Below are 24,341 nucleotides of genomic sequence, written 5' to 3'. Positions count from 1 at the left end.
TTTGATGTTCTTGAATTGTTAATACAAGTATATTTTAAGGATTGGTTTATTTATTACTGGAAATGATACACGTGAATCATGTTTTTGAAGTTTAAATGTCATATCCTCGTACTAAAAAACTTTTATGGGGAAATTATACTTTTGCATGTAACTTGCAAGCTTTATATTTTTATCATGTTATCATTTAATTTACGATTTTAATCAATAAATTCATATTTTTTTCCGCTATAGTGCCAACGGGATTGTCAATCGTCGTAATGCTCGGAGCCATATCAGTAATTTTCAGCGCAAGCCAGTATTTCGGTGAAAAAAATGGCCAATAAATTATTAAAAAACTGCAAATTAGTTGACTAAACTCATGAATTGTCCGATAACATGACAAAAAATAAAAAATGTGTAAGTAATATAAAAAAAAATGTTCCCAACTTAATTAAAGAGAATGTTGCATTAGATTTAAATATATATTTTAATAATTTATGGCATTTTCTTACTTTTTAAATTAGGTTTGATCTTTCCTAATGAATTAGAATAATTATTGAAGTAGGATGATTTATTTTAGTTAGGTATAGAAATTTATCTGGTTTTAAAGTACAATATTTCACAATTTTGTTGTGAAATACAGGTGAAATGGTAATTTGGTTTGTTGTTATACCATGTGTACAAGTGTTGTGAAACAATATCACGAATTTATAAACATGAGATGAGTTAATTCGATTCATAAATATCATGAATAGTAATACTTTTGACATAAAACATAATATTTTTCACAAATTAGATCGTGTCAAAGATCAGTTTTACAAATTGACACGTGAGACCGTCTCATATATATTTTTTCTATATATATAAACATAGTTGTACGCTAAATTTACTAAATCCCGCCAAACTGCTAAATTTAGTAAAATCCCGTCAAAATTAATTTTTTAAAAATGAAAATAATTATATAATGTAAGAATCCATGAAATATATTAAATATTTAATAATAATTTTCAATTGAGATTAATGATAATACACGAATTCCGATGTGATGAACTGATCCGTTCTGAAACATCACGTATTTGAGACCGAGCTTTATCTCTAATGATCTCATCTTGTTTCTCCCTTATAATAACTCAGGTTTGAGTCCTCCCACTCTCTAAAATAGGATTAAAAAAAAAACATCACGTATTTGGTACTAATTTACATTTTGATGTAAGTGATCGTATTTTAGATTTATCAAATATTAGAAAACATATTCTTTAAAGTGTTAAAAATATGATATTGCTCTTTGAATCGGATAACGATTTTTTGAGTATTATTGCAGTGTTTTAAAACAGGTAGGGTGGTGACTATATATCTAACAGCTAACGCGTAGCCATTTAAGCGACGTCTAGAAGATTTATTTAAATTAATTTTTATAATATTATTAATATTATATATATATATATATTAATATCTTTAAATTATTTTTTTATTTTAATTTTTTAGATATTAAATCATTGTTTGATATAAATGAGGAGAATGTCGCAAATAAAAAATAAAATGATGTTGTTTTATTTTAGGATATTAAACTATTATTTAAATTAAATCAATATCATTAACAAGATCATCTTCTTCGGATACAAAATCATAATCTTATTAGACTTTGATTTAGGGTTTGTAAAAAATTACCCTTCGTTTTTAATTTAAATTAAAAGAGCAAAAAACTTTAAAAAAACAAAACAATAAACCAAAATATAAAAATAAAAATAAATCCCTAACCGCTTACGACCGCCTAAAACCTCCTCGGCAGAATAGAAGAAAAAAATAGGTAACTCAAAAATTTTGTGTTTTAAAAAAGTTATTTAAATAATTTAATGAATATTTTGAAGACCGTGCGTTTTTATTGGAATCAGTATTACTTTGATAATACGCAGCTTTGAACTCAATTCAACAAATAAAATAGTATGATTTTAATTTTATTATTAATTCTTCTTTTTTTAAAAAAATCTTGAATATGTGTGCTTTATAACTAACTACTCTCATTATTAATATTATGAGTTGTTTATTAATAATATTATTTTATTTTCAAATAATTAGTTTATTTATGATACTTTACATCTAAAATACGTGATGTTTCGGTTCATCACGTCGTTGGCACTTAAGGTTTTTGAGATTGACAAAAAACACGCGACTGCAGAATTTAGATTCTAACGAAGAATGTAATAAAATTAAGCAATTTTCAGATCGGATTGCTAATATCGAAGATGGAATATCCGGAGAACCAAATGATGACTACACAACAATTGATATTCATGGTGAATTTTTGCTTAAAGATTTCAATGATTATATTGTATCAATTGTTAAGAGTATATATCGGGCGTTTGGATATAGCGTAAGTGAAACAACATATTTTTAGCAAAGAGCTATATTGACACCGACTCTTGATGTTGTTCAGTCCATAAATAATACATGATTTCTAAGAAACATTATGAAAGAATGTTGTATTTAAGTTCTTATATATACGAGGTGTCATTCAGATAGAAATATTGATTTATTGCATGATATGCGTGCATACCCTATGATTCTTAAATGAAATAAGATGTTTAATTTAAAGTACCAAATCACGAGTTAAATTCGAATGTTGGTACTACATGTATGTTGTTGTGAAACATTCATCATATATTGGATTATGTAAGTACACTAGATTCATCGTGACAAGCTCGAAAACCATGTTTTGGAAGAAAAGATTCTGACCGAAAGCAATATGGGTCATAAAGTTATTATTCAATATATATATATAAATATTCAAAGTCCAATTTAACTCAAAAGCTTGATACAATAATATGTAGATTATTTGCACTGAATGAACATTATACGACTCAAGCAATAAAATGATTGGTTAAAAAATAAATTAAAAATTCTACATCAAATTATAAAATATTGGGTTAGATTCAATATTTTGTAGAGAAAAGGTTCAACATAAATATTAGGTGATAGAGCCATCCAAACTAGGGACGGAGCGTGCCACCCGCCCCCCTCAACACCTCTGTTTGTGCCTTTGTGGGTATGTATTTGTATTAAGTTTAAATATATTAAACATAAATATATAACAAAAATCTATTCTTTATAGAATTTAAATATCTAAATATAATAAACATAAATCTATAGCAATACTCTATTTTTAATAGAATTTAATTATATGCCAAAAACTTTAATAAATAATAATTTGCAGAATTTTTGTTTATAAATATTAATGAATTATTACTAGTATATTTTATTTTTACTAACTATATTCATATTTATGGGATATGAGATCAATTCGTATTTAAAGAAATTAAATAATGTTCTAAAGCTAATATTTTATTTATATTTAATTTATTAAAGATTAATTATTTTGAACAAATCGCCCCCTTCGAAAAAATGTCTGGCTTAGTCCTTGATCCAAACAAGATATTTGAGTTTCTATGCTCGTTAAAGTCTTATAGCTTTATTGTTATCACTTATAATTGATGCAACTGGAAATAAGGTTCTTCAAAAAAAAAAAAAAACGGGCAAAATTAATAAGGGAATATAATTGTTCTGGCCAATAAGTTTTTTAATTTTGATTTTAGTGTACTAACTTTATTTTTTTTCTTTCAGTCCTAATTTGTTGGAATGTCGATGTGACGCCAGAAAATGATGACATGACATCGAAAAATACTGACGTGTCTTCGAAGATTGTTGAGTCATCCCATGTTACGTGCAATTGGGCGGAAATAAAAATTTAGTATTGAAACCAAACTTTTGGGAAAAATTATTTTCCCAATTAGGAATTGTAGACAAGATACGCAAGCTTATATATAAGTGAAAGGCTAGATTAAACTTACTCAAGAAAGGCTAAGTTAAATATTTAAATATTTCCTTAAGAATATATAGGCATTTATAGATGAAAGGGAATTCACAATTTTAGCTTAAAACTTTGTGATATTAATCATGAAACCAAGATTCTTCCTGTATTTTGTAGAGTAGTTATCAACTCCCAGGGATTCACGGGTATGTTTTCTCTTTGGGTGGCCGTCTTGTTGAGAAGATTAGTTGTGTAGCCAGGAGTCGAGTTCATGAGCTGCTTGACAGCTTGGATATTTTCATGAGAGTTCAGCTTCTTCCTTGATGTCTCGTCGTCTCGTCACCATGGATCACGGCCGGAGATCGGATATTTACACTTGTCTCTGTCTCCTCCTCCTGGCTTAATGATTCTATACATGTTAGCCACATTCACTTTGTAAAAAAGGAGACGTACGTACAATTAGTTTAGGCTAGCTATATATCTGCTCCATCCCACTTTTATGGATAAAGCATGCATGCAAAAGTTAAATGTCACTGTTCAATAAATATTCACACCAATACATAGATATACGTGCAAGTGTGTGTGAGTATGTTTGTAGATATTGAAGCTATACATTTAGGTTTTGGTATTGAGTCCTGTCGATCCAAGATAAGACAGATCAATATATAAAATTCTTGTTCGATTCCTAAAATACTTGTCGAGAAATGGAGGAGGGTGTCTTGTACTTGGTCGCTTCTCTGTTAAACACGACAGCTACGGTTGAAACTGTTGTGATTCTATCTTCTCAAGTGTTAGGTGTGTACGTATATATATATACAAATGACCTGCACTGTGCATGCATGTTTTTGTTTTGTACCTACGTAGTTTAAGTCATTTTATATATGTTCGTTTTGAAGAAGGTTGGATAAGATTCCAATCATTGAATGTAGCATAAGTAGCTGCTGTGAATACTTGAGAAGAAATCATCATTTTTTTGGAAAAAATTTGATTGCAATATAAAAGTAATTAGATTATCTCAGTTACAAGTCCGAATTCTTCTATTGAGATCATGAGTTAGTTATTGGTGGAAAGTTGTGTTTGTTCAATATTCAACAAAATTCAAACTGTTTATATTGATTTTGGCCTCCGAAATGTCAATTCTCAACCCCCCAAAAGGCTTCGAAATTCAAAATAGCTGTTTTGAATTATTTCAATATTCGTACTAGTTATATCCAATGTCTGGAACTTCATTCTATGCAACTACTGGATTTCAACGTCTATAAAATTTGATTTTTTTTTTACTAGCTAGACATCCAGGACTCCCAATTTGAACGTAATTGGGATGGTCAGCCAGGCCGTAAGCACTTTGAAAAACCTCGAACAACTTGGATGTACGTAATTCGTAAGCTATGCATTGAATAGTCCATCAACATCTTGGTTGGAATCAATCTGTTCATTGAATTTCTTGTTCATCAGAAGCAGTGGTTTGTCTGCTGTGCTTGGTCCTTGGACGCTTGAATTCGACACTCGACGATGCACTAGAATTTGAACATGTTTGTACTCGGTGGAATCTCAACCAATAAATCGAATGACTGATATTTTCATCTAAATATTTTGTAGGTGGTCTTTGCACATGATTTTGTTCGACTTGAGCTTTGATTAATGTTCGATTTTTCGTACTGTACACTCGATAGAACATTAGTACACATATACAAGTGTCAACTCAACGCTAACTCTCGATACTTAAGATTTAAAACTTTCCTATATATCCCTACTGTTCGACAGCTTGATTTGATTCAAATTTAGAATTTTTTATGTCTTTACAAAACAATACATTGTATGAATTCAAAAGAAATATGGGGTATTGATTATTCATATCAGTTTAATTAAATATAATTTGGTTCCATTGAGCCAACTTTAATATAGTCACTATGAGAACACCATTTTCAGAGTATAAAAGGGTTAATGAGATGCTACGTCCAGTGCACTACAAGAATACTTTTGAAAATCGCTGTCGTATAGCGTTTTTTAAAGCAAAAGACAACGGTTTTCTAAAAACCGTTGTCTTTTAGCGTTTTTTGGGGGGTCAAAAAAACTGTTGTCTTTGAGCGTTTTTTTATGGTCAAATTTGAGCGTGTTTTTTTGGACAATCGACAACGGTTAGCGTGTTTTTTGGACAAATAACAATGGTTCTTTTAAACTGTTGCAATATTTAGCGACGATATATTAAGCTGTCGCTAATTAGCGACGGTTGTTTATGATGTCCGTCGCTAAATTTAGCGACGGTAAAATACGTCGCTAATTAGCTACGGTTTTTGATAAACCGTCGCAAATAACGTTGAACGCACTTTCAACAACACCCTCAGTTACAACAGTTTTAAAACACTTTTATCCGTTGTCGTTTAGCGTTTTGGCGTAGTGGTGGGGTATTGCCCTCACCGCATATCCAAATATGTGAGGTACATGTTCGACTCCCAATAAATTTTTTTAAATGTAATAGTAGCTATTTGATTCATCGCAAAGATAAAAACAAATTATAGAGAGTTAATTTCGCCTTATTTGTTGGTTTAAAACTTGCGTATTTTCTTTCAAAAAGTATAAATTTTGTTCCTTAAAGTACTTATATTGACCCCTCAGCTCCCCAATGACATTCTTGCAAGATAAGCGGTGGTCAGTTATTTATTCGAATCTATATATGTTGAAACTTTCAAATTTGTTTCACCATCTCTTTCTCCTCATTCATGTACAAAACATTAGAAGCTATAGTTTGAAAAAAATAACAAAAAGACTAGTCTCTGTCTGCGGAAGAGGCTCAAAATGTAGGGCGGCCTCAGTAATACGGCTTTTATAAATAGTTAACCATTTCTTTAAACATAATAATGATAATTACAAAATTGCTGCAAGCCAAATTCATCGTGTTCAATCCCTTTGGTAATCTCATGATCGGCCAATAGATGGATACAAGAATTCTAAGAACTTACGGTCAAGGAGTATGAAAAGATACATGTATGTGTTATAGTCGTCACCTCTTGAACTCGTACGAGTTGGCTCTAGAATCCCAATTGGTGTTCAAATGCGAGCATTATATGACTACAATAACATCTTATTAATTGTATCGTTGAAAGAAATGTTGAAACATGACATTTAAGTTAGTATATAGTTTAAAGATTTGAGTTACGATAATTTCACAAAACAACGGATCTTTCAACAAAAATAAATGTATACATATCAGTCTTATTCAAATCCTTTAGATAAACAACCACACTTGGCGAATCAATTGTCTCCTCACAGCAAATTTAACGCTAAAAAGCCTTCGAATCCGCTGCCATGATTGAAAATGCATGCAATTTAAGAAGAAACCTTAGGCTAATAGGAACATTTTCTTTGTACTTTTATCCTTTGGTTTTACAAGTGATCTTTCAGACAAGTACAAAATCAGACAGTTAAAATTACCCAAAATACTCTATGCATCTGCTGTCACATTCGACGACACTGTAAGAAAAGTTGACAATAAAGGATGAATATATGTATCACTGGGATTATGTACGTATAATATTCGATAAAAAGGCAGTCATGGCTTAAAGTAGTTAAAGATGTCATACTATACATAGAATTTAGCATAGATATGTGTGTGTACTTGATTGCTTACATTTTTTTCTAAAAAAAATAGTGATTTCAAAGTAGTTAGCTGCCTTATACCATTCGTAGACAATTTTTAGTTGACCACCATTTTTTAACCTAAAAAAAGAGCCTCTTGCTGTATGAAATTTTTATATATAATATAATATTTTTTTTTCTGTCTTTTGGTTTTCTTATAGAGCTTCAGTTTTTTATGAAAACAATATAGATACATATATGCATGTGATCAAACGTTTGTCGTTTTACTAAAAATTATGGCTAATGGTAACCGTTCAAATCAAATATTTTAAACCGACCAACAATTTAAACGTCACATTTCAATCACTTTCCTAATAGAAACAATTATTACATTCCCAATAATCTCGCAATAATTGTATTTGTTGCAATCCATGATAATCGAAATGTGACTTTGACTTTGATATCAATTGTAAAATCGAGTATTGTTATTTTACCAAAAACAATAATTAATGGTGACGGTGTAACTCCAACATAATAAACCATGTAAGAGTCCAAATTTTATGTTTTGATCGCAAGGACAATTATGTATTGAACCCAACTATATATAAACACACACACAATTTTATGTTTTGATCGCTTAATATATAGACACACACACACAATTTTCATCTTTTCAGTAAATTTTTATGTTATTTGATATGTGTGTGTTCGAGTAATATCGCATTTTACTAAAAAATATAACTAATGGTAACAGTGCATGCACAACTCGAGTCCTTTAAGCTGAACAAGAGCTTAAGTAACATATTTTTATCGCCCTGTTAACATCTCAAACGTCACATTTCGATCACTCGCATAATATATCTATCACTTTTATATATATAAAATTTCATCCTTCCGGTAATTTTTCCAATAAAAAAATTACTTTTATGTTAGTTGACAAATAGTTTATACATATATGTGTCGGTGTGTATGCTAAATAGCTAATTCTTTTTTAAAGTATTCACTGAGTAATGGTATTTTCATCTTTATCTCATTAGATCAAAATATTAGACCAATATTTACTGAATTTTTCGAACTCGTTTTAGCATAACATGATGTTCAAAAGTCGGAAAACTGAAACATTATTGTTTGATACGAAGTTAAAATTTAATAATATTCATTGTATCGATTAAGCTAGTGCTATTTTCTAAAGGCTTATCTGCTATTGTGCCAATTAATTCCATGTCAACTTTATTCTACGAAATATATATGTACCATGTATAGTTTGAAATGTTAGATTTTCTACCGAACACGAGCTCTCGCTTAATATTTAAATGAAAATTATATATATGATGAGGATCGCTTAATATTTACCCAATTATATATTATAAAACTCTCCGAACATATATCACCATAATATGAATTATCGATTATCCACTCATGAAGATTTTTATTTGATTCTTGGAACCCATGTTGCAATATTTGTAATATTCCTAGGAAGCCGCTAACGCTTTCTTGCAGCAGTTTCCCGCTGGCAGTTGAAGAAAACAGCGGCAACAGGAAGGCCCAACTCATTCTCCTCTGCAAACTTCCTCGTATTGAATCCGTCCCGACAGATGTGCTGTTTCATCACGGATTGTCTCTTTTTTTGCTTGAACAACAGGAATATGAACCTGTGGATTCCTATGTTCGGTCTCGGCATTTCGTAGCTTACTGCTTCTTTCCCTGTTTTGTGTGTTTTTTTTTTCCATTATTACATATTTTCTTGACTATTGATCTTATATAACCAACTGATATTTAAAATTAAAATAGGTTTTCGCATACCAAACGAGGCATCCGTGGTTCCTGGGATGTCTGTGACAATCCTGTGAATTTGTCAAATCAAGTTTTATCTGTCAGTGTAATAAAATCTGGTATATGATAACTTAAATTAGTACAATGGTATAAGAAATTTATATATTCTGTTCAACTCATTTGGCTCGAGACAATTAGTGTTGTTAAAATAGTGATTACCATAGTTATCCCTTTGACCATTGTAATTTTAAGATTTAGAGTTGCATATTACACCTTTCATATCATTTTTTGGTTCGACGAGATTAATAATCATGTGAAGAAAAAGGATTAGTCAACCTTGGTTTGGATAAATAGGCTTGTTTAATTTCGAATCGAACAATTACTATTAATCATAGCATTCACTTGGGTTGGATTTGAATAGAAAGATTTGAGTGGATTCTCAGTTTCATTACATCCATTTGATTCAAAATTATAAGATTTCAGAAAAGTTAGAAAAATTAAATTATCTGATGTTACATATATTTTTGCAGACTGGTAACCCTAACAAAATCATATTATTTGCTCATTGATAATCCAAATAAAAATAGATTATTTGATCTACTATATCAGCCGGGATGAACCATAGTTAACTTCATGGCCGGAGAATGATCATTTCAATTTTTAAGACGGATCGACAAAGAATAATTACTGATTTTATATTTTTTACGTGCATCCCAAACCTAACAATTTTTTTTTATAAAAAAAGTCGTGGGACATTATTTTTACAAAAATATCCATTTATTATTCTTCTAAAAACGTTTATATTATTTGCTAAGCATACCAGTGTAAATGTTCTCTGAGATATGGATCACTTGGTCCTGGAACATCAGGATCTGTCATGATCTGAGAAATAAACCGCCAAGAATTTAACAAGTACTTGAGAAGATTCACAGAAACTATAAATACCAAAAAAAATAAAAAACCCGAGATTTACCAGGGTGAAGAATGATTTCATATCGCCTCCATGAACTTGTACCCTAGGTTTGGAACTAACCGTGGAAGGGAAGTGCTCATACCCATTGTACACATGCTTGTTTGAGTTGAACGTCACCGACATCTTCACACTGGGGAAGAAATCGTCGACGACGTCTCCGATCACTCTGCCGATCACCAGAGGATCTGATGACATTTTTTCCATACAATATGTATTTCAAGAGAAATAAATCTCTTATACAGTTATACTTGTGATGATTTTTGCTTAGCTGAGAGTGGAATAGCAAGCCCCATGTATTTATAGTGGCAACAAGAAAGAACCATACTGATTGAGCAACTTTTACATCATTTCAAAGCCAGTGGAACGCGTTAAAATATACTAGTTTCGATGTATATACGACGGGCTTAGTGATTATCTAGCATGTAACCAGAGAACAAGGGTTGTGTTCTTTGAGATAGTAAATTCTTGAAAGTAAAAATGAAAATTTATACGTAAATGAAATATGATTTGACATTGGTGGAGCTAGCTAGATTCTTGCTTTATCTACTTTTAAAAAAAAAATTGAAAGGGAAATTAAAGACAAATAGAATTTGCAGAAAAAGTTTTGTGATCTTTAGTAGTAAAAAAAATGGAGAACTCCGGTCCCGATTAATGGTTTTCTGAACTTTTCAACAAAGTAAAAATAGTTTCAAGACTACATATGCGTTGCTACATATGGAGAGACAAAAAAATAAAATAAAGCAGCGCATAATATATTAAATTGTAACATATAATGGTGGGAGGTGATATTTAAAGAATTAGGTGGAGTAAATCTTAAGAGCTTTAATTTTAAATCGCAAAATCCTGTGTTTTTTTAGTTGCCTAGGCACTGGGACATTTCCTTTTCCCAGGGTCTTCTCCAAGTTTGATCAAGGTTTCTTTAAGACCTTTTGGTGCAAATTGAACTTGGATCCACGTTTGCTTTTTATTGTCGATATTTGGTAGCAAGGATACGAAGATAAGATCTCTCATTTCAACTCAAAAATTTTCCATGGACTCTGATGATGCCCGGGTAAATTGGGTCAGCTTGGGTGGGCAATCTACCGAGCAGAGAAGAGTACTTTCTCTGTAAATATTTTGACATGATGAGATGAGTATGACCTGACCTGATGAGATGATCCCGGGTGGTCTGGCCTGGTCTCCAGGGTGGTCTGGCCTGGTCTCCCGAGTTGTCTGTTCTGGTCTGTCCGGGTGATCTGTCCTGGTCTGCCCACCTTGGTTGGATGACCCCGGGTGTTCTGACCTGGTCTGCGCTCCTTGGTGGGATGACCCCGGTTCAGACAATCTGCACACACTCAACAAGATAATGTCAGTGGGGCGCCGGAAGGGTTTCCAGCGTAGCCATTTCGACATTCAAATCAGTACAAAGTTCATCAAGTAGGAGAGAATTTATTGAATGCAGTAAATTGCAATGTTTCTCAAATGAGCAAACCTGGTTATTTATAAGGGAGAAGATGACCTCGATTATAGGACATGTACACTGTTCCTGGTTAGACATATGCACATGTCCAGTTTTTTGACAACTTCTCATGCCCTGTCATCTGTCAGCTGCCCATGCCATGTCATTTGTAAGTAGGCATGGCGACCCATACTGTTCGGGTCTTGTCATGGACACTGATTATCATGTTAATGATGCATGGTGACCCGTACCTGGTCGGGTGAGAGGACCCTGGCCGGGCTGGAGGACCCTGGTCAGACGAAAGTATCCTGGTCAGGCGAGAGTTCCCAACCAGGGCGAAAGTTCCCTGGTCGGGGGAAAGTACCATGTCTAAATTTCATTCATGCTCTAATCTTTGCAGCAAATTGGAATTTAACTCGTTTAAGTTTTTTCTTTCCGTTCGAGTCCAAGAATGACCCGAACCCTTTCCAGGATATCAGACTCTTTACCTCGAGGTCCCTGATGATGCCGGTCATTTGATGATCTATCTTTAAGGCACATGTTTCGACATAATACATAAATGTGTGACTTTATCTTGTATTATAAACTGGAGAAGATTCAAACCGAGCTCCGTATGTTTCTTGGTTCAGCATCACTCTTCAGTTTCTATTTTGTGTGTTCTAAAATATAAGATGTATAAAATTTTTCCAGTTGGAACCACTTTATCTGTGGGATTGTCATTTACTGTACAATATATTGCCTTTCAATTTGTTATAAAGATGTAATATTTATTTACATGCTTGGAAAACGGCATGAAACAAAAAAATCAGGCAATGTGAGCAGATCTGGAAAGCACCCAGAGTTGCACAACTTAGGATGGATGTTGATGCTGCTTTTGATGGGGCCAGGAATACTTTCGTCTTTGAGCGTTGTTTTTTTGGACAATCGACAACGGTTAGCGTGTTTTTTGGACAAATAACAATGGTTCTTTTAAACTGTTGCAATATTTAGCGACGATATATTAAGCTGTCGCTAATTAGCGACGGTTGTTTATGATGTCCGTCGCTAAATTTAGCGACGGTAAAATACGTCGCTAATTAGCTACGGTTTTTGATAAACCGTCGCAAATAACGTTGAACGCACTTTCAACAACACCCTCAGTTACAACAGTTTTAAAACACTTTTATCCGTTGTCGTTTAGCGTTTTGGCGTAGTGGTGGGGTATTGCCCTCACCGCATATCCAAATATGTGAGGTACATGTTCGACTCCCAATAAATTTTTTTAAATGTAATAGTAGCTATTTGATTCATCGCAAAGATAAAAACAAATTATAGAGAGTTAATTTCGCCTTATTTGTTGGTTTAAAACTTGCGTATTTTCTTTCAAAAAGTATAAATTTTGTTCCTTAAAGTACTTATATTGACCCCTCAGCTCCCCAATGACATTCTTGCAAGATAAGCGGTGGTCAGTTATTTATTCGAATCTATATATGTTGAAACTTTCAAATTTGTTTCACCATCTCTTTCTCCTCATTCATGTACAAAACATTAGAAGCTATAGTTTGAAAAAAATAACAAAAAGACTAGTCTCTGTCTGCGGAAGAGGCTCAAAATGTAGGGCGGCCTCAGTAATACGGCTTTTATAAATAGTTAACCATTTCTTTAAACATAATAATGATAATTACAAAATTGCTGCAAGCCAAATTCATCGTGTTCAATCCCTTTGGTAATCTCATGATCGGCCAATAGATGGATACAAGAATTCTAAGAACTTACGGTCAAGGAGTATGAAAAGATACATGTATGTGTTATAGTCGTCACCTCTTGAACTCGTACGAGTTGGCTCTAGAATCCCAATTGGTGTTCAAATGCGAGCATTATATGACTACAATAACATCTTATTAATTGTATCGTTGAAAGAAATGTTGAAACATGACATTTAAGTTAGTATATAGTTTAAAGATTTGAGTTACGATAATTTCACAAAACAACGGATCTTTCAACAAAAATAAATGTATACATATCAGTCTTATTCAAATCCTTTAGATAAACAACCACACTTGGCGAATCAATTGTCTCCTCACAGCAAATTTAACGCTAAAAAGCCTTCGAATCCGCTGCCATGATTGAAAATGCATGCAATTTAAGAAGAAACCTTAGGCTAATAGGAACATTTTCTTTGTACTTTTATCCTTTGGTTTTACAAGTGATCTTTCAGACAAGTACAAAATCAGACAGTTAAAATTACCCAAAATACTCTATGCATCTGCTGTCACATTCGACGACACTGTAAGAAAAGTTGACAATAAAGGATGAATATATGTATCACTGGGATTATGTACGTATAATATTCGATAAAAAGGCAGTCATGGCTTAAAGTAGTTAAAGATGTCATACTATACATAGAATTTAGCATAGATATGTGTGTGTACTTGATTGCTTACATTTTTTTCTAAAAAAAATAGTGATTTCAAAGTAGTTAGCTGCCTTATACCATTCGTAGACAATTTTTAGTTGACCACCATTTTTTAACCTAAAAAAAGAGCCTCTTGCTGTATGAAATTTTTATATATAATATAATATTTTTTTTTCTGTCTTTTGGTTTTCTTATAGAGCTTCAGTTTTTTATGAAAACAATATAGATACATATATGCATGTGATCAAACGTTTGTCGTTTTACTAAAAATTATGGCTAATGGTAACCGTTCAAATCAAATATTTTAAACCGACCAACAATTTAAACGTCACATTTCAATCACTTTCCTAATAGAAACAATTATTACATTCCCAATAATCTCGCAATAATTGTATTTGTTGCAATCCATGATAATCGAAATGTGACTTTGACTTTGATATCAATTGTAAAATCGAGTATTGTTATTTTACCAAAAACAATAATTAATGGTGACGGTGTAACTCCAACATAATAAACCATGTAAGAGTCCAAATTTTATGTTTTGATCGCAAGGACAATTATGTATTGAACCCAACTATATATAAACACACACACAATTTTATGTTTTGATCGCTTAATATATAGACACACACACACAATTTTCATCTTTTCAGTAAATTTTTATGTTATTTGATATGTGTGTGTTCGAGTAATATCGCATTTTACTAAAAAATATAACTAATGGTAACAGTGCATGCACAACTCGAGTCCTTTAAGCTGAACAAGAGCTTAAGTAACATATTTTTATCGCCCTGTTAACATCTCAAACGTCACATTTCGATCACTCGCATAATATATCTATCACTTTTATATATATAAAATTTCATCCTTCCGGTAATTTTTCCAATAAAAAAATTACTTTTATGTTAGTTGACAAATAGTTTATACATATATGTGTCGGTGTGTATGCTAAATAGCTAATTCTTTTTTAAAGTATTCACTGAGTAATGGTATTTTCATCTTTATCTCATTAGATCAAAATATTAGACCAATATTTACTGAATTTTTCGAACTCGTTTTAGCATAACATGATGTTCAAAAGTCGGAAAACTGAAACATTATTGTTTGATACGAAGTTAAAATTTAATAATATTCATTGTATCGATTAAGCTAGTGCTATTTTCTAAAGGCTTATCTGCTATTGTGCCAATTAATTCCATGTCAACTTTATTCTACGAAATATATATGTACCATGTATAGTTTGAAATGTTAGATTTTCTACCGAACACGAGCTCTCGCTTAATATTTAAATGAAAATTATATATATGATGAGGATCGCTTAATATTTACCCAATTATATATTATAAAACTCTCCGAACATATATCACCATAATATGAATTATCGATTATCCACTCATGAAGATTTTTATTTGATTCTTGGAACCCATGTTGCAATATTTGTAATATTCCTAGGAAGCCGCTAACGCTTTCTTGCAGCAGTTTCCCGCTGGCAGTTGAAGAAAACAGCGGCAACAGGAAGGCCCAACTCATTCTCCTCTGCAAACTTCCTCGTATTGAATCCGTCCCGACAGATGTGCTGTTTCATCACGGATTGTCTCTTTTTTTGCTTGAACAACAGGAATATGAACCTGTGGATTCCTATGTTCGGTCTCGGCATTTCGTAGCTTACTGCTTCTTTCCCTGTTTTGTGTGTTTTTTTTTCCATTATTACATATTTTCTTGACTATTGATCTTATATAACCAACTGATATTTAAAATTAAAATAGGTTTTCGCATACCAAACGAGGCATCCGTGGTTCCTGGGATGTCTGTGACAATCCTGTGAATTTGTCAAATCAAGTTTTATCTGTCAGTGTAATAAAATCTGGTATATGATAACTTAAATTAGTACAATGGTATAAGAAATTTATATATTCTGTTCAACTCATTTGGCTCGAGACAATTAGTGTTGTTAAAATAGTGATTACCATAGTTATCCCTTTGACCATTGTAATTTTAAGATTTAGAGTTGCATATTACACCTTTCATATCATTTTTTGGTTCGACGAGATTAATAATCATGTGAAGAAAAAGGATTAGTCAACCTTGGTTTGGATAAATAGGCTTGTTTAATTTCGAATCGAACAATTACTATTAATCATAGCATTCACTTGGGTTGGATTTGAATAGAAAGATTTGAGTGGATTCTCAGTTTCATTACATCCATTTGATTCAAAATTATAAGATTTCAGAAAAGTTAGAAAAATTAAATTATCTGATGTTACATATATTTTTGCAGACTGGTAACCCTAACAAAATCATATTATTTGCTCATTGATAATCCAAATAAAAATAGATTATTTGATCTACTATCAGCCGGGATGAACCATAGTTAACTTCATGGCCGGAGAATGATCATTTCAATTTTTAAGACGGATCGACAAAGAATAATTACTGATTTTATATTTTTTACGTGCATCCCAAACCTAACAATTTTTTTTTATAAAAAAAGTCGTGGGACATTATTTTTACAAAAATATCCATTTATTATTCTTCTAAAAACGTTTATATTATTTGCTAAGCATACCAGTGTAAATGTTCTCTGAGATATGGATCACTTGGTCCTGGAACATCAGGATCTGTCATGATCTGAGAAATAAACCGCCAAGAATTTAACAAGTACTTGAGAAGATTCACAGAAACTATAAATACCAAAAAAAATAAAAAACCCGAGATTTACCAGGGTGAAGAATGATTTCATATCGCCTCCATGAACTTGTACCCTAGGTTTGGAACTAACCGTGGAAGGGAAGTGCTCATACCCATTGTACACATGCTTGTTTGAGTTGAACGTCACCGACATCTTCACACTGGGGAAGAAATCGTCGACGACGTCTCCGATCACTCTGCCGATCACCAGAGGATCTGATGACATTTTTTCCATACAATATGTATTTCAAGAGAAATAAATCTCTTATACAGTTATACTTGTGATGATTTTTGCTTAGCTGAGAGTGGAATAGCAAGCCCCATGTATTTATAGTGGCAACAAGAAAGAACCATACTGATTGAGCAACTTTTACATCATTTCAAAGCCAGTGGAACGCGTTAAAATATACTAGTTTCGATGTATATACGACGGGCTTAGTGATTATCTAGCATGTAACCAGAGAACAAGGGTTGTGTTCTTTGAGATAGTAAATTCTTGAAAGTAAAAATGAAAATTTATACGTAAATGAAATATGATTTGACATTGGTGGAGCTAGCTAGATTCTTGCTTTATCTACTTTTAAAAAAAAAATTGAAAGGGAAATTAAAGACAAATAGAATTTGCAGAAAAAGTTTTGTGATCTTTAGTAGTAAAAAAAATGGAGAACTCCGGTCCCGATTAATGGTTTTCTGAACTTTTCAACAAAGTAAAAATAGTTTCAAGACTACATATGCGTTGCTACATATGGAGAGACAAAAAAATAAAATAAAGCAGCGCATAATATATTAAATTGTAACATATAATGGTGGGAGGTGATATTTAAAGAATTAGGTGGAGTAAATCTTAAGAGCTTTAATTTTAAATCGCAAAATCCTGTGTTTTTTTAGTTGCCTAGGCACTGGGACATTTCCTTTTCCCAGGGTCTTCTCCAAGTTTGATCAAGGTTTCTTTAAGACCTTTTGGTGCAAATTGAACTTGGATCCACGTTTGCTTTTTATTGTCGATATTTGGTAGCAAGGATACGAAGATAAGATCTCTCATTTCAACTCAAAAATTTTCCATGGACTCTGATGATGCCCGGGTAAATTGGGTCAGCTTGGGTGGGCAATCTACCGAGCAGAGAAGAGTACTTTCTCTGTAAATATTTTGACATGATGAGATGAGTATGACCTGACCTGATGAGATGATCCCGGGTGGTCTGGCCTGGTCTCCAGGGTGGTCTGGCCTGGTCTCCCGAGTTGTCTGTTCTGGTCTGCCCGGGTGATCTGTCCTGGTCTGCCCACCTTGGTTGGATGACCCCGGGTGTTCTGACCTGGTCTGCGCTCCTTGGTGGGATGACCCCGGTTCAGACAATCTGCACACACTCAACAAGATAATGTCAGTGGGGCGCCGGAAGGGTTTCCAGCGTAGCCATTTCGACATTCAAGTCAGTACAAAGTTCATCAAGTAGGAGAGAATTTATTGAATGCAGTAAATTGCAATGTTTCTCAAATGAGCAAACCTGGTTATTTATAAGGGAGAAGATGACCTCGATTATAGGACATGTACACTGTTCCTGGTTAGACATATGCACATGTCCAGTTTTTTGACAACTTCTCATGCCCTGTCATCTGTCAGCTGCCCATGCCATGTCATTTGTAAGTAGGCATGGCGACCCATACTGTTCGGGTCTTGTCATGGACACTGATTATCATGTTAATGATGCATGGTGACCCGTACCTGGTCGGGTGAGAGGACCCTGGCCGGGCTGGAGGACCCTGGTCAGACGAAAGTATCCTGGTCAGGCGAGAGTTCCCAACCAGGGCGAAAGTTCCCTGGTCGGGGGAAAGTACCATGTCTAAATTTCATTCATGCTCTAATCTTTGCAGCAAATTGGAATTTAACTCGTTTAAGTTTTTTCTTTCCGTTCGAGTCCAAGAATGACCCGAACCCTTTCCAGGATATCAGACTCTTTACCTCGAGGTCCCTGATGATGCCGGTCATTTGATGATCTATCTTTAAGGCACATGTTTCGACATAATACATAAATGTGTGACTTTATCTTGTATTATAAACTGGAGAAGATTCAAACCGAGCTCCGTATGTTTCTTGGTTCAGCATCACTCTTCAGTTTCTATTTTGTGTGTTCTAAAATATAAGATGTATAAAATTTTTCCAGTTGGAACCACTTTATCTGTGGGATTGTCATTTACTGTACAATATATTGCCTTTCAATTTGTTATAAAGATGTAATATTTATTTACATGCTTGGAAAACGGCATGAAACAAAAAAATCAGGCAATGTGAGCAGATCTGGAAAGCACCCAGAGTTGCACAACTTAGGATGGATGTTGATGCTGCTTTTGATGGGGCCAGGAATTTGTTCAGTGCTGAGGGAGTGGTCAGAGATCATCTTGGTGTTGTGGTAGGGGCCAAGGCTACCATTCATCGAGGTTCAGTAAAAAAACATGAGAATTGTTAGCTATTCGTCTTGGCCTTGATTTTTGCATTTCCATGGGGTTTTCAAATGTCTGCATTTATTCAGATTCTCAAACAATCCAAAAGGGGTAAATCGAACTAAAGATAATTTGGGTCTAGGTGGCGTTTTGATACTTGAAATCAGGGAAATGCTCAAAGATCAAATATTCCAATCTATCAAGAATATGAAGAGAACGACTGATGCCGCAAGACGTCATCTGACTCGCAATGCTTAGGGTGGAGAAATGATGTGTTTTCAGTTTGGTTCTTGAATATTGTAAAAAACGATTGTCTACTTTCGACTTAATGCAATGATATTAATCTTAAAAAAAAAAAATCTATTCAACCGACCGTTCGTAATAAAAATCATGTTTGGTCGTATTTTATCTTGTCACATCAATTGACCAGTAAATAAAATACATAACTCATCAAAAAATTTTGAAATCTGCTTTAAAAATATATGAAAATCTTTTTTTCTAAATAAAACGTGTCAAAATTTGAGTCAAAGTTGAAGTCTGTCAAAATTTGAGTCAAAGTTGAGCATATCAGTGATTAATGGCTGGAAATCAGACCAAGAGAATATCAGCTGCATCAGCTAGGGCTCATACGAGGAAATCCAATAAAGGGGGAAGAAAAGCATTTAAGTCATATTCGAGTTGGTCTTCTTTACTCCTTTTCGTTTCTCCGAACTGCGCTTTTGTGGGTTTCTCTGGATTTTCTGACTTGGAATAATGTTATAATCATTTCTTGGTTATGTTTGATCCATAACCTTTTGCTACAGCCGAATTGGATCGATTGGATTAATTCTTTAAGAAAATTTAAATACTTCCAAGGACTTGATAGTTTTGGCGAATACTTGATATGCCAAATTGGTCTCGATTGTAGGTGCATATTTTCTTACATGGAAGTGTATTTGCTGTTGATTTTGTTGAATACCTTAATGGGGAAGTTAGAGAGATGTTCTTAGTGAAACATTTTTTCTTAAATTTTTGTTCTTTGACTTTGATTTTTATTCTCGATCTTGTCAACATGGTACTTTTACCTGCGTGTCTTGAATTCTAAAATCGATCACACTTACGATACAAGGTTGCACATTGACGGCAAGCTAAATTCTTGAAAAGTGCTCGTTGTTGGAAGAGCAAAATTCAGACATTGGACGAGGATAAACATTTGATAAAAAAACTATTCTTCTAATCTGTGTTTGGCTTTGAATTGCCGGCTTATGCTGCATAGTGCATAGTTTAAACACACGAGCTGCGCAAAACCATTTCATATGTTCTTAAAAAAACCATGGTTATTAAAAGACTACAGGGTATGTGTCTTGGGTCAAGGTGTAGCCAGGCCAAGCCATTGCATTTGCGCCTAATGACATGCCAAGACTCGGCCCCTTTAACGAGGAACATGCATGCTTGGTGCACCACCTTATCTGTTAACAGCTTCTGATTTCGATTTCAATCTGTAAAACTGCCTGCTCTAAAGTCTCTATTCTGTTGATTTCTCGTAAACATCTTGTTACTATAACTTGTTTTACCCTTACTCGTGTATGTTTTCCAGATATGATTGCCCTAATAGTTGCAGTAGTGGGGTGTTTTATTGGATATGCTTATTTTTCACTAAGAGCTCCTCCTCCCAAAATATGCGGCTCACCTGGTGGTCCTTTGGTGACATCACCAAGGATCAAACTTAGTGATGGGAGGCATTTGGCGTATAAGGAGAGGGGTGTTTCAAAAAAAGAAGCCAAGTACAAGATTGTTGTTACTCATGGCTTTGATGACTCTAAAGACTTTCGTTTAGCCATATCTGAGGTGAGAAAAATCTCGCTCAAGTTTCAATACTTATAATGAGTTGATTAACATGACGACTTAATGCTTTTAATGAGTTGATTAACATGACAACTTTTGAAAAATTTTCTGAGAATCTGTTGATTTGTATAAAAGACTGTTTTTATTATCTTGATAGACTATTCAGAATTTCTTTACTTTTTAGGCCATCCTTGGTGGAGAGGTTGAGAGTATAAATAATCCATTTTCTGTTATTTAGCATGATCTTTCCTTGACATTATCCCCTGAACTCAATCCATTTCCCTTTGTTTCACCACCAACCTACCGAATTTTAGAAATCCTTGCAGATACTGTACCAACTAATTTTCACTCATTGACATTATTATGTTCATTTCAAATGGAAATTCATTTGGTTCATGTCTATTAGGTTTGGTGAAAGAGTTGGAAAAGGAATTAGTTCATTGGCGTAACACTTAAGTTGACATCATCTATCCTTGTGATCTGTAGTTCCCGAGTAATAATTTTAATGCTACCTCATCTAAAATGTTAGAGACGAGATATGTTAAATTTTAACGCCTCTAAAAATGGCTGTAAAAAGCATTATTCTTGCTTAATTTTCTGAAAGGTCAAGCTGTTACCAGTTTTACTTTGCTCACCATCAAGAAATTTGGTTGTTTCCTCATATCCAGGAACTCCTAAAAGAGCTCCAAATTTATATCCTATCATTTGATCGCGCGGGTTATGGAGAAAGTGACCCAAATCCTGGACGATCAGTACGAAGTGAAGCATTTGATATTCAAGAACTTGTTGATGGGTTGCAACTTGGGCCCAAATTTTACCTGCTTGGCATGTCCATTGGAGCGTATCCTGTTTATAGCTGCCTAAAATTCATCCCACATAGGTATGCAAGTAAAAATAACGGCGTTCCATCCCTTTAACTTTGCTTACAATTCCAATTCTTGGTCCACTGCACATTCATATTTTTCATAAATACAATTTTTGGTATTCTTCTGATGTCACTTCCCCAAGCAAGTAATGGCCGGGAAAGTAACCGTCCACTCAATAGTCTCTGCCATCAAATATTTCATATTCGTCTTTACTTTACAAACCCGATTAATACAAGGTGCTAAAGCATTCATTATGCAGTCGTATAAACTTTATCAATTAAATGCCAGAAATCGATCTAGGATACGTAGTACATCATCGATGCTTATTACTGTTTACTTAAAATCCATGTTTGTAGGTTATCGGGAGCCGCACTTATTACTGTTTACTTAAAATCCATATTTGTAGGTTGTCGGGAGCCGCACTTGTTGTGCCTTTTGTAAATTACTGGTGGCGCTGCTTTCCTGCCCCCTTATCAAAAGAAGTCTTAGGGAGGATGCTTGTACAAGATCAATGGACATTTCGAATTGCACATTATGCTCCATCATTGGTTTACTGGTGGATGACTCAAAAATGGTTCCCCTCGATGAGTATCATGGAAGGAAAGATGGACGTTTTCAGCCGCTCAGACCTAGAGGTTATAAAACAATTGTCCGAAGATCCAATGGAGGGTCAGGTAAAAAATTTCCAATCACATTTGCATTTGGTTCTCTCTTTACTTAATCTTTGATTATGCTTTGGGAGTATCTTTATGATGCTTGGTTTTCATATTCTATTTTTTCCATATTAATCCATAAATAGTGTCTTTTGAATAGAAATCTCGTAATTGTGTTTGGATTGAGCAAAAGGATAGCTAGAGGGCCAGTCGTCTCCACATCTAGATGTTCTTAACAATGACAAGATTTTCCAAAAGAAATACATAGATTTCCTGTTCTGAATACCTCCTTGGAACATGTTTACTCTGATACCTACTGTTCACTGTTTCAGGAGAAAGTACGGCAACAAGGTGTATACGAGTGTTTGCATCGAGACATGATGGTCGCGTTTGGGAAATGGGACTTTGATCCCACGGATATCACTAATCCTTTTCCAAATAAAGAGGGCTCTATTCATATTTGGCAAGGATATGAAGATAAGATGATTCCTTTCACCCTGAATAGATATTTATCCCAAAAACTTCCATGGATTCATTACCACGAAGTTCCGGATGCTGGCCATTTGATGATCTATAATTCAACGCACTGTGAATCCATCATTAAGGCACTTGTTTCGACATAATACATGAACATAGAAGTTCATCTCGTCTTATCAACCACAGAAAGATTCAGACCGAGCTCGGTATGTTTCTTGGCCAGCATCACTCTTCAGTTATTTTTTTTAGCAAAATTCATAAGTTTCTGTTTTCCTGTTGGAACCATTTTATCTGTGGCATTGGTATTGTTGTACAGTATAAATTTCACTGATCGTGGATTCACCTCAAATCCGCCAACGGGTTTGGTGGATCATATTTTTAAACGTTTTAATTATTTCTTAAGTAAAATTCCGAAGAACTGGTTCGATTAAAAAGCTGCGGCAAGATCGCGCTTGAATGGAATGATTTCAAATCTGTGGATTTTCATTATAATTTTATTGTTAATAATGAAACGATAGATCAAATCTTAAATGCACACATTATAATTTATTTACACATTAGTTTTATAATAAAATATAATGGATTTGACATGACATCATTATTGGGTGGACATGAAATCAATCATATTTTTAACATGAAATGGACGAATTTGAAGCTTATGACGTTACTTTCTAAACAATAAAAATACATTTAAATATTTTTGAAATCTCTTTTAATCCAAACACAATCTTGAAAAACACGATGATGTTTGACAAGATACATTGTTCTAAAAAAAATAACTTTTGTAAATAATATTCCTATCAAATATAAATGCCACATTTTTTTCCATTCGTCTTAAATATACAACTCATCATTCATGTTTAGTGTTATTTTCTTTATTCTTTTATTAATATATTCATGTTTATTTAATACAGTAGTAATTTCTAACAATTTAAATCACTAGCTAAATAAAAGGTAAATGAGAAATTGTTCAGCAAAACTTGTTTTTCAGAATGCCTTATTTAAAATAAAAAAAATATTGATTAGGGGATAAAAAAAGAAGTTGTCTGGTATCTTTGCATATTCCGGAGGCAGGAATATTCCATAAATCATTATTCGAATAAGGAAGAGACCTTCAAGATATATATCATATTCGAATGACCTGACCAGATTAAATTCGATAAGCAACTTCTTCGTAAGGCGTATATCAGTGTGACAAGTAACAATGATTTGATATAATAATAAAATTACTGCAGTCAATTCAAATTTAATATGATAAACTAAATATTATGATAATTTTTAACTCTTTTTTTATATGTCATTTATTAGTCTAATTAACAAATAAATTATTTGGTATATTTTGATTATAATTGAATCAAAAAGTTGAGTTTGCACTCGTACGAAGTTTTTTTTTTTTTTTTTTGTCTGAACATAATGTATTTTCTCGACATTCGGACCAGTACCTAAATTTTCTCAAAT

At 33.3% G+C, this 24,341-nt stretch overlaps 3 protein-coding genes across 5 annotated transcripts; 1 reads left to right on the top strand and 2 right to left on the bottom strand.

Annotated features, from left to right (window-relative positions):
• Positions 1–8,843: 8,843 nt before the first annotated feature.
• Positions 8,844–10,353, bottom strand: LOC142537258 (CEN-like protein 2). Its single transcript, XM_075642806.1, has 4 exons — positions 10,107–10,353; positions 9,954–10,015; positions 9,164–9,204; positions 8,844–9,064 (listed from the first exon to the last, which is right to left on the bottom strand). The coding sequence occupies exons 1-4, from the start codon at positions 10,308–10,310 to the stop codon at positions 8,844–8,846; spliced, it is 528 nt and encodes a 175-aa protein (XP_075498921.1). The 5' UTR covers positions 10,311–10,353.
• Positions 10,354–15,398: 5,045 nt separating this feature from the next.
• On the bottom strand, positions 15,399–16,905 carry LOC142537257 (CEN-like protein 2). The gene is made up of 4 exons (XM_075642805.1): positions 16,659–16,905; positions 16,506–16,567; positions 15,718–15,758; positions 15,399–15,619 (listed from the first exon to the last, which is right to left on the bottom strand). Exons 1-4 carry the CDS (start codon positions 16,860–16,862, stop codon positions 15,399–15,401), a joined length of 528 nt encoding a protein of 175 aa, XP_075498920.1. The 5' UTR covers positions 16,863–16,905.
• A 2,681-nt stretch (positions 16,906–19,586) lies between these two features.
• Positions 19,587–23,355, top strand: LOC142524635 (uncharacterized). 3 transcript variants are annotated; one of them, XM_075628686.1, is made up of 5 exons: positions 19,587–19,740; positions 20,640–20,890; positions 21,556–21,767; positions 22,160–22,427; positions 22,739–23,355. In XM_075628686.1, exons 1-5 carry the CDS (start codon positions 19,641–19,643, stop codon positions 23,027–23,029), a joined length of 1,122 nt encoding a protein of 373 aa, XP_075484801.1. In that variant the 5' UTR covers positions 19,587–19,640; the 3' UTR covers positions 23,030–23,355. The 3 variants fall into 3 exon arrangements, with proteins under 3 accessions (XP_075484801.1, XP_075484806.1, XP_075484812.1); XM_075628691.1 differs by lacking the exon at positions 19,587–19,740 and adding an exon at positions 19,766–19,784; XM_075628697.1 differs by lacking the exon at positions 19,587–19,740 and adding an exon at positions 19,793–19,970.
• The last annotated feature ends 986 nt before the right edge of the window (positions 23,356–24,341 follow it).

The sequence above is a fragment of the Primulina tabacum genome, chromosome 2 (assembly GCF_025594145.1).
Source record: "Primulina tabacum isolate GXHZ01 chromosome 2, ASM2559414v2, whole genome shotgun sequence".
Taxonomy (NCBI): domain Eukaryota; kingdom Viridiplantae; phylum Streptophyta; class Magnoliopsida; order Lamiales; family Gesneriaceae; genus Primulina; species Primulina tabacum.
Note: the sequence above shows the minus strand (reverse complement) of the source record. Positions and strands in the feature narration are given on the sequence as shown.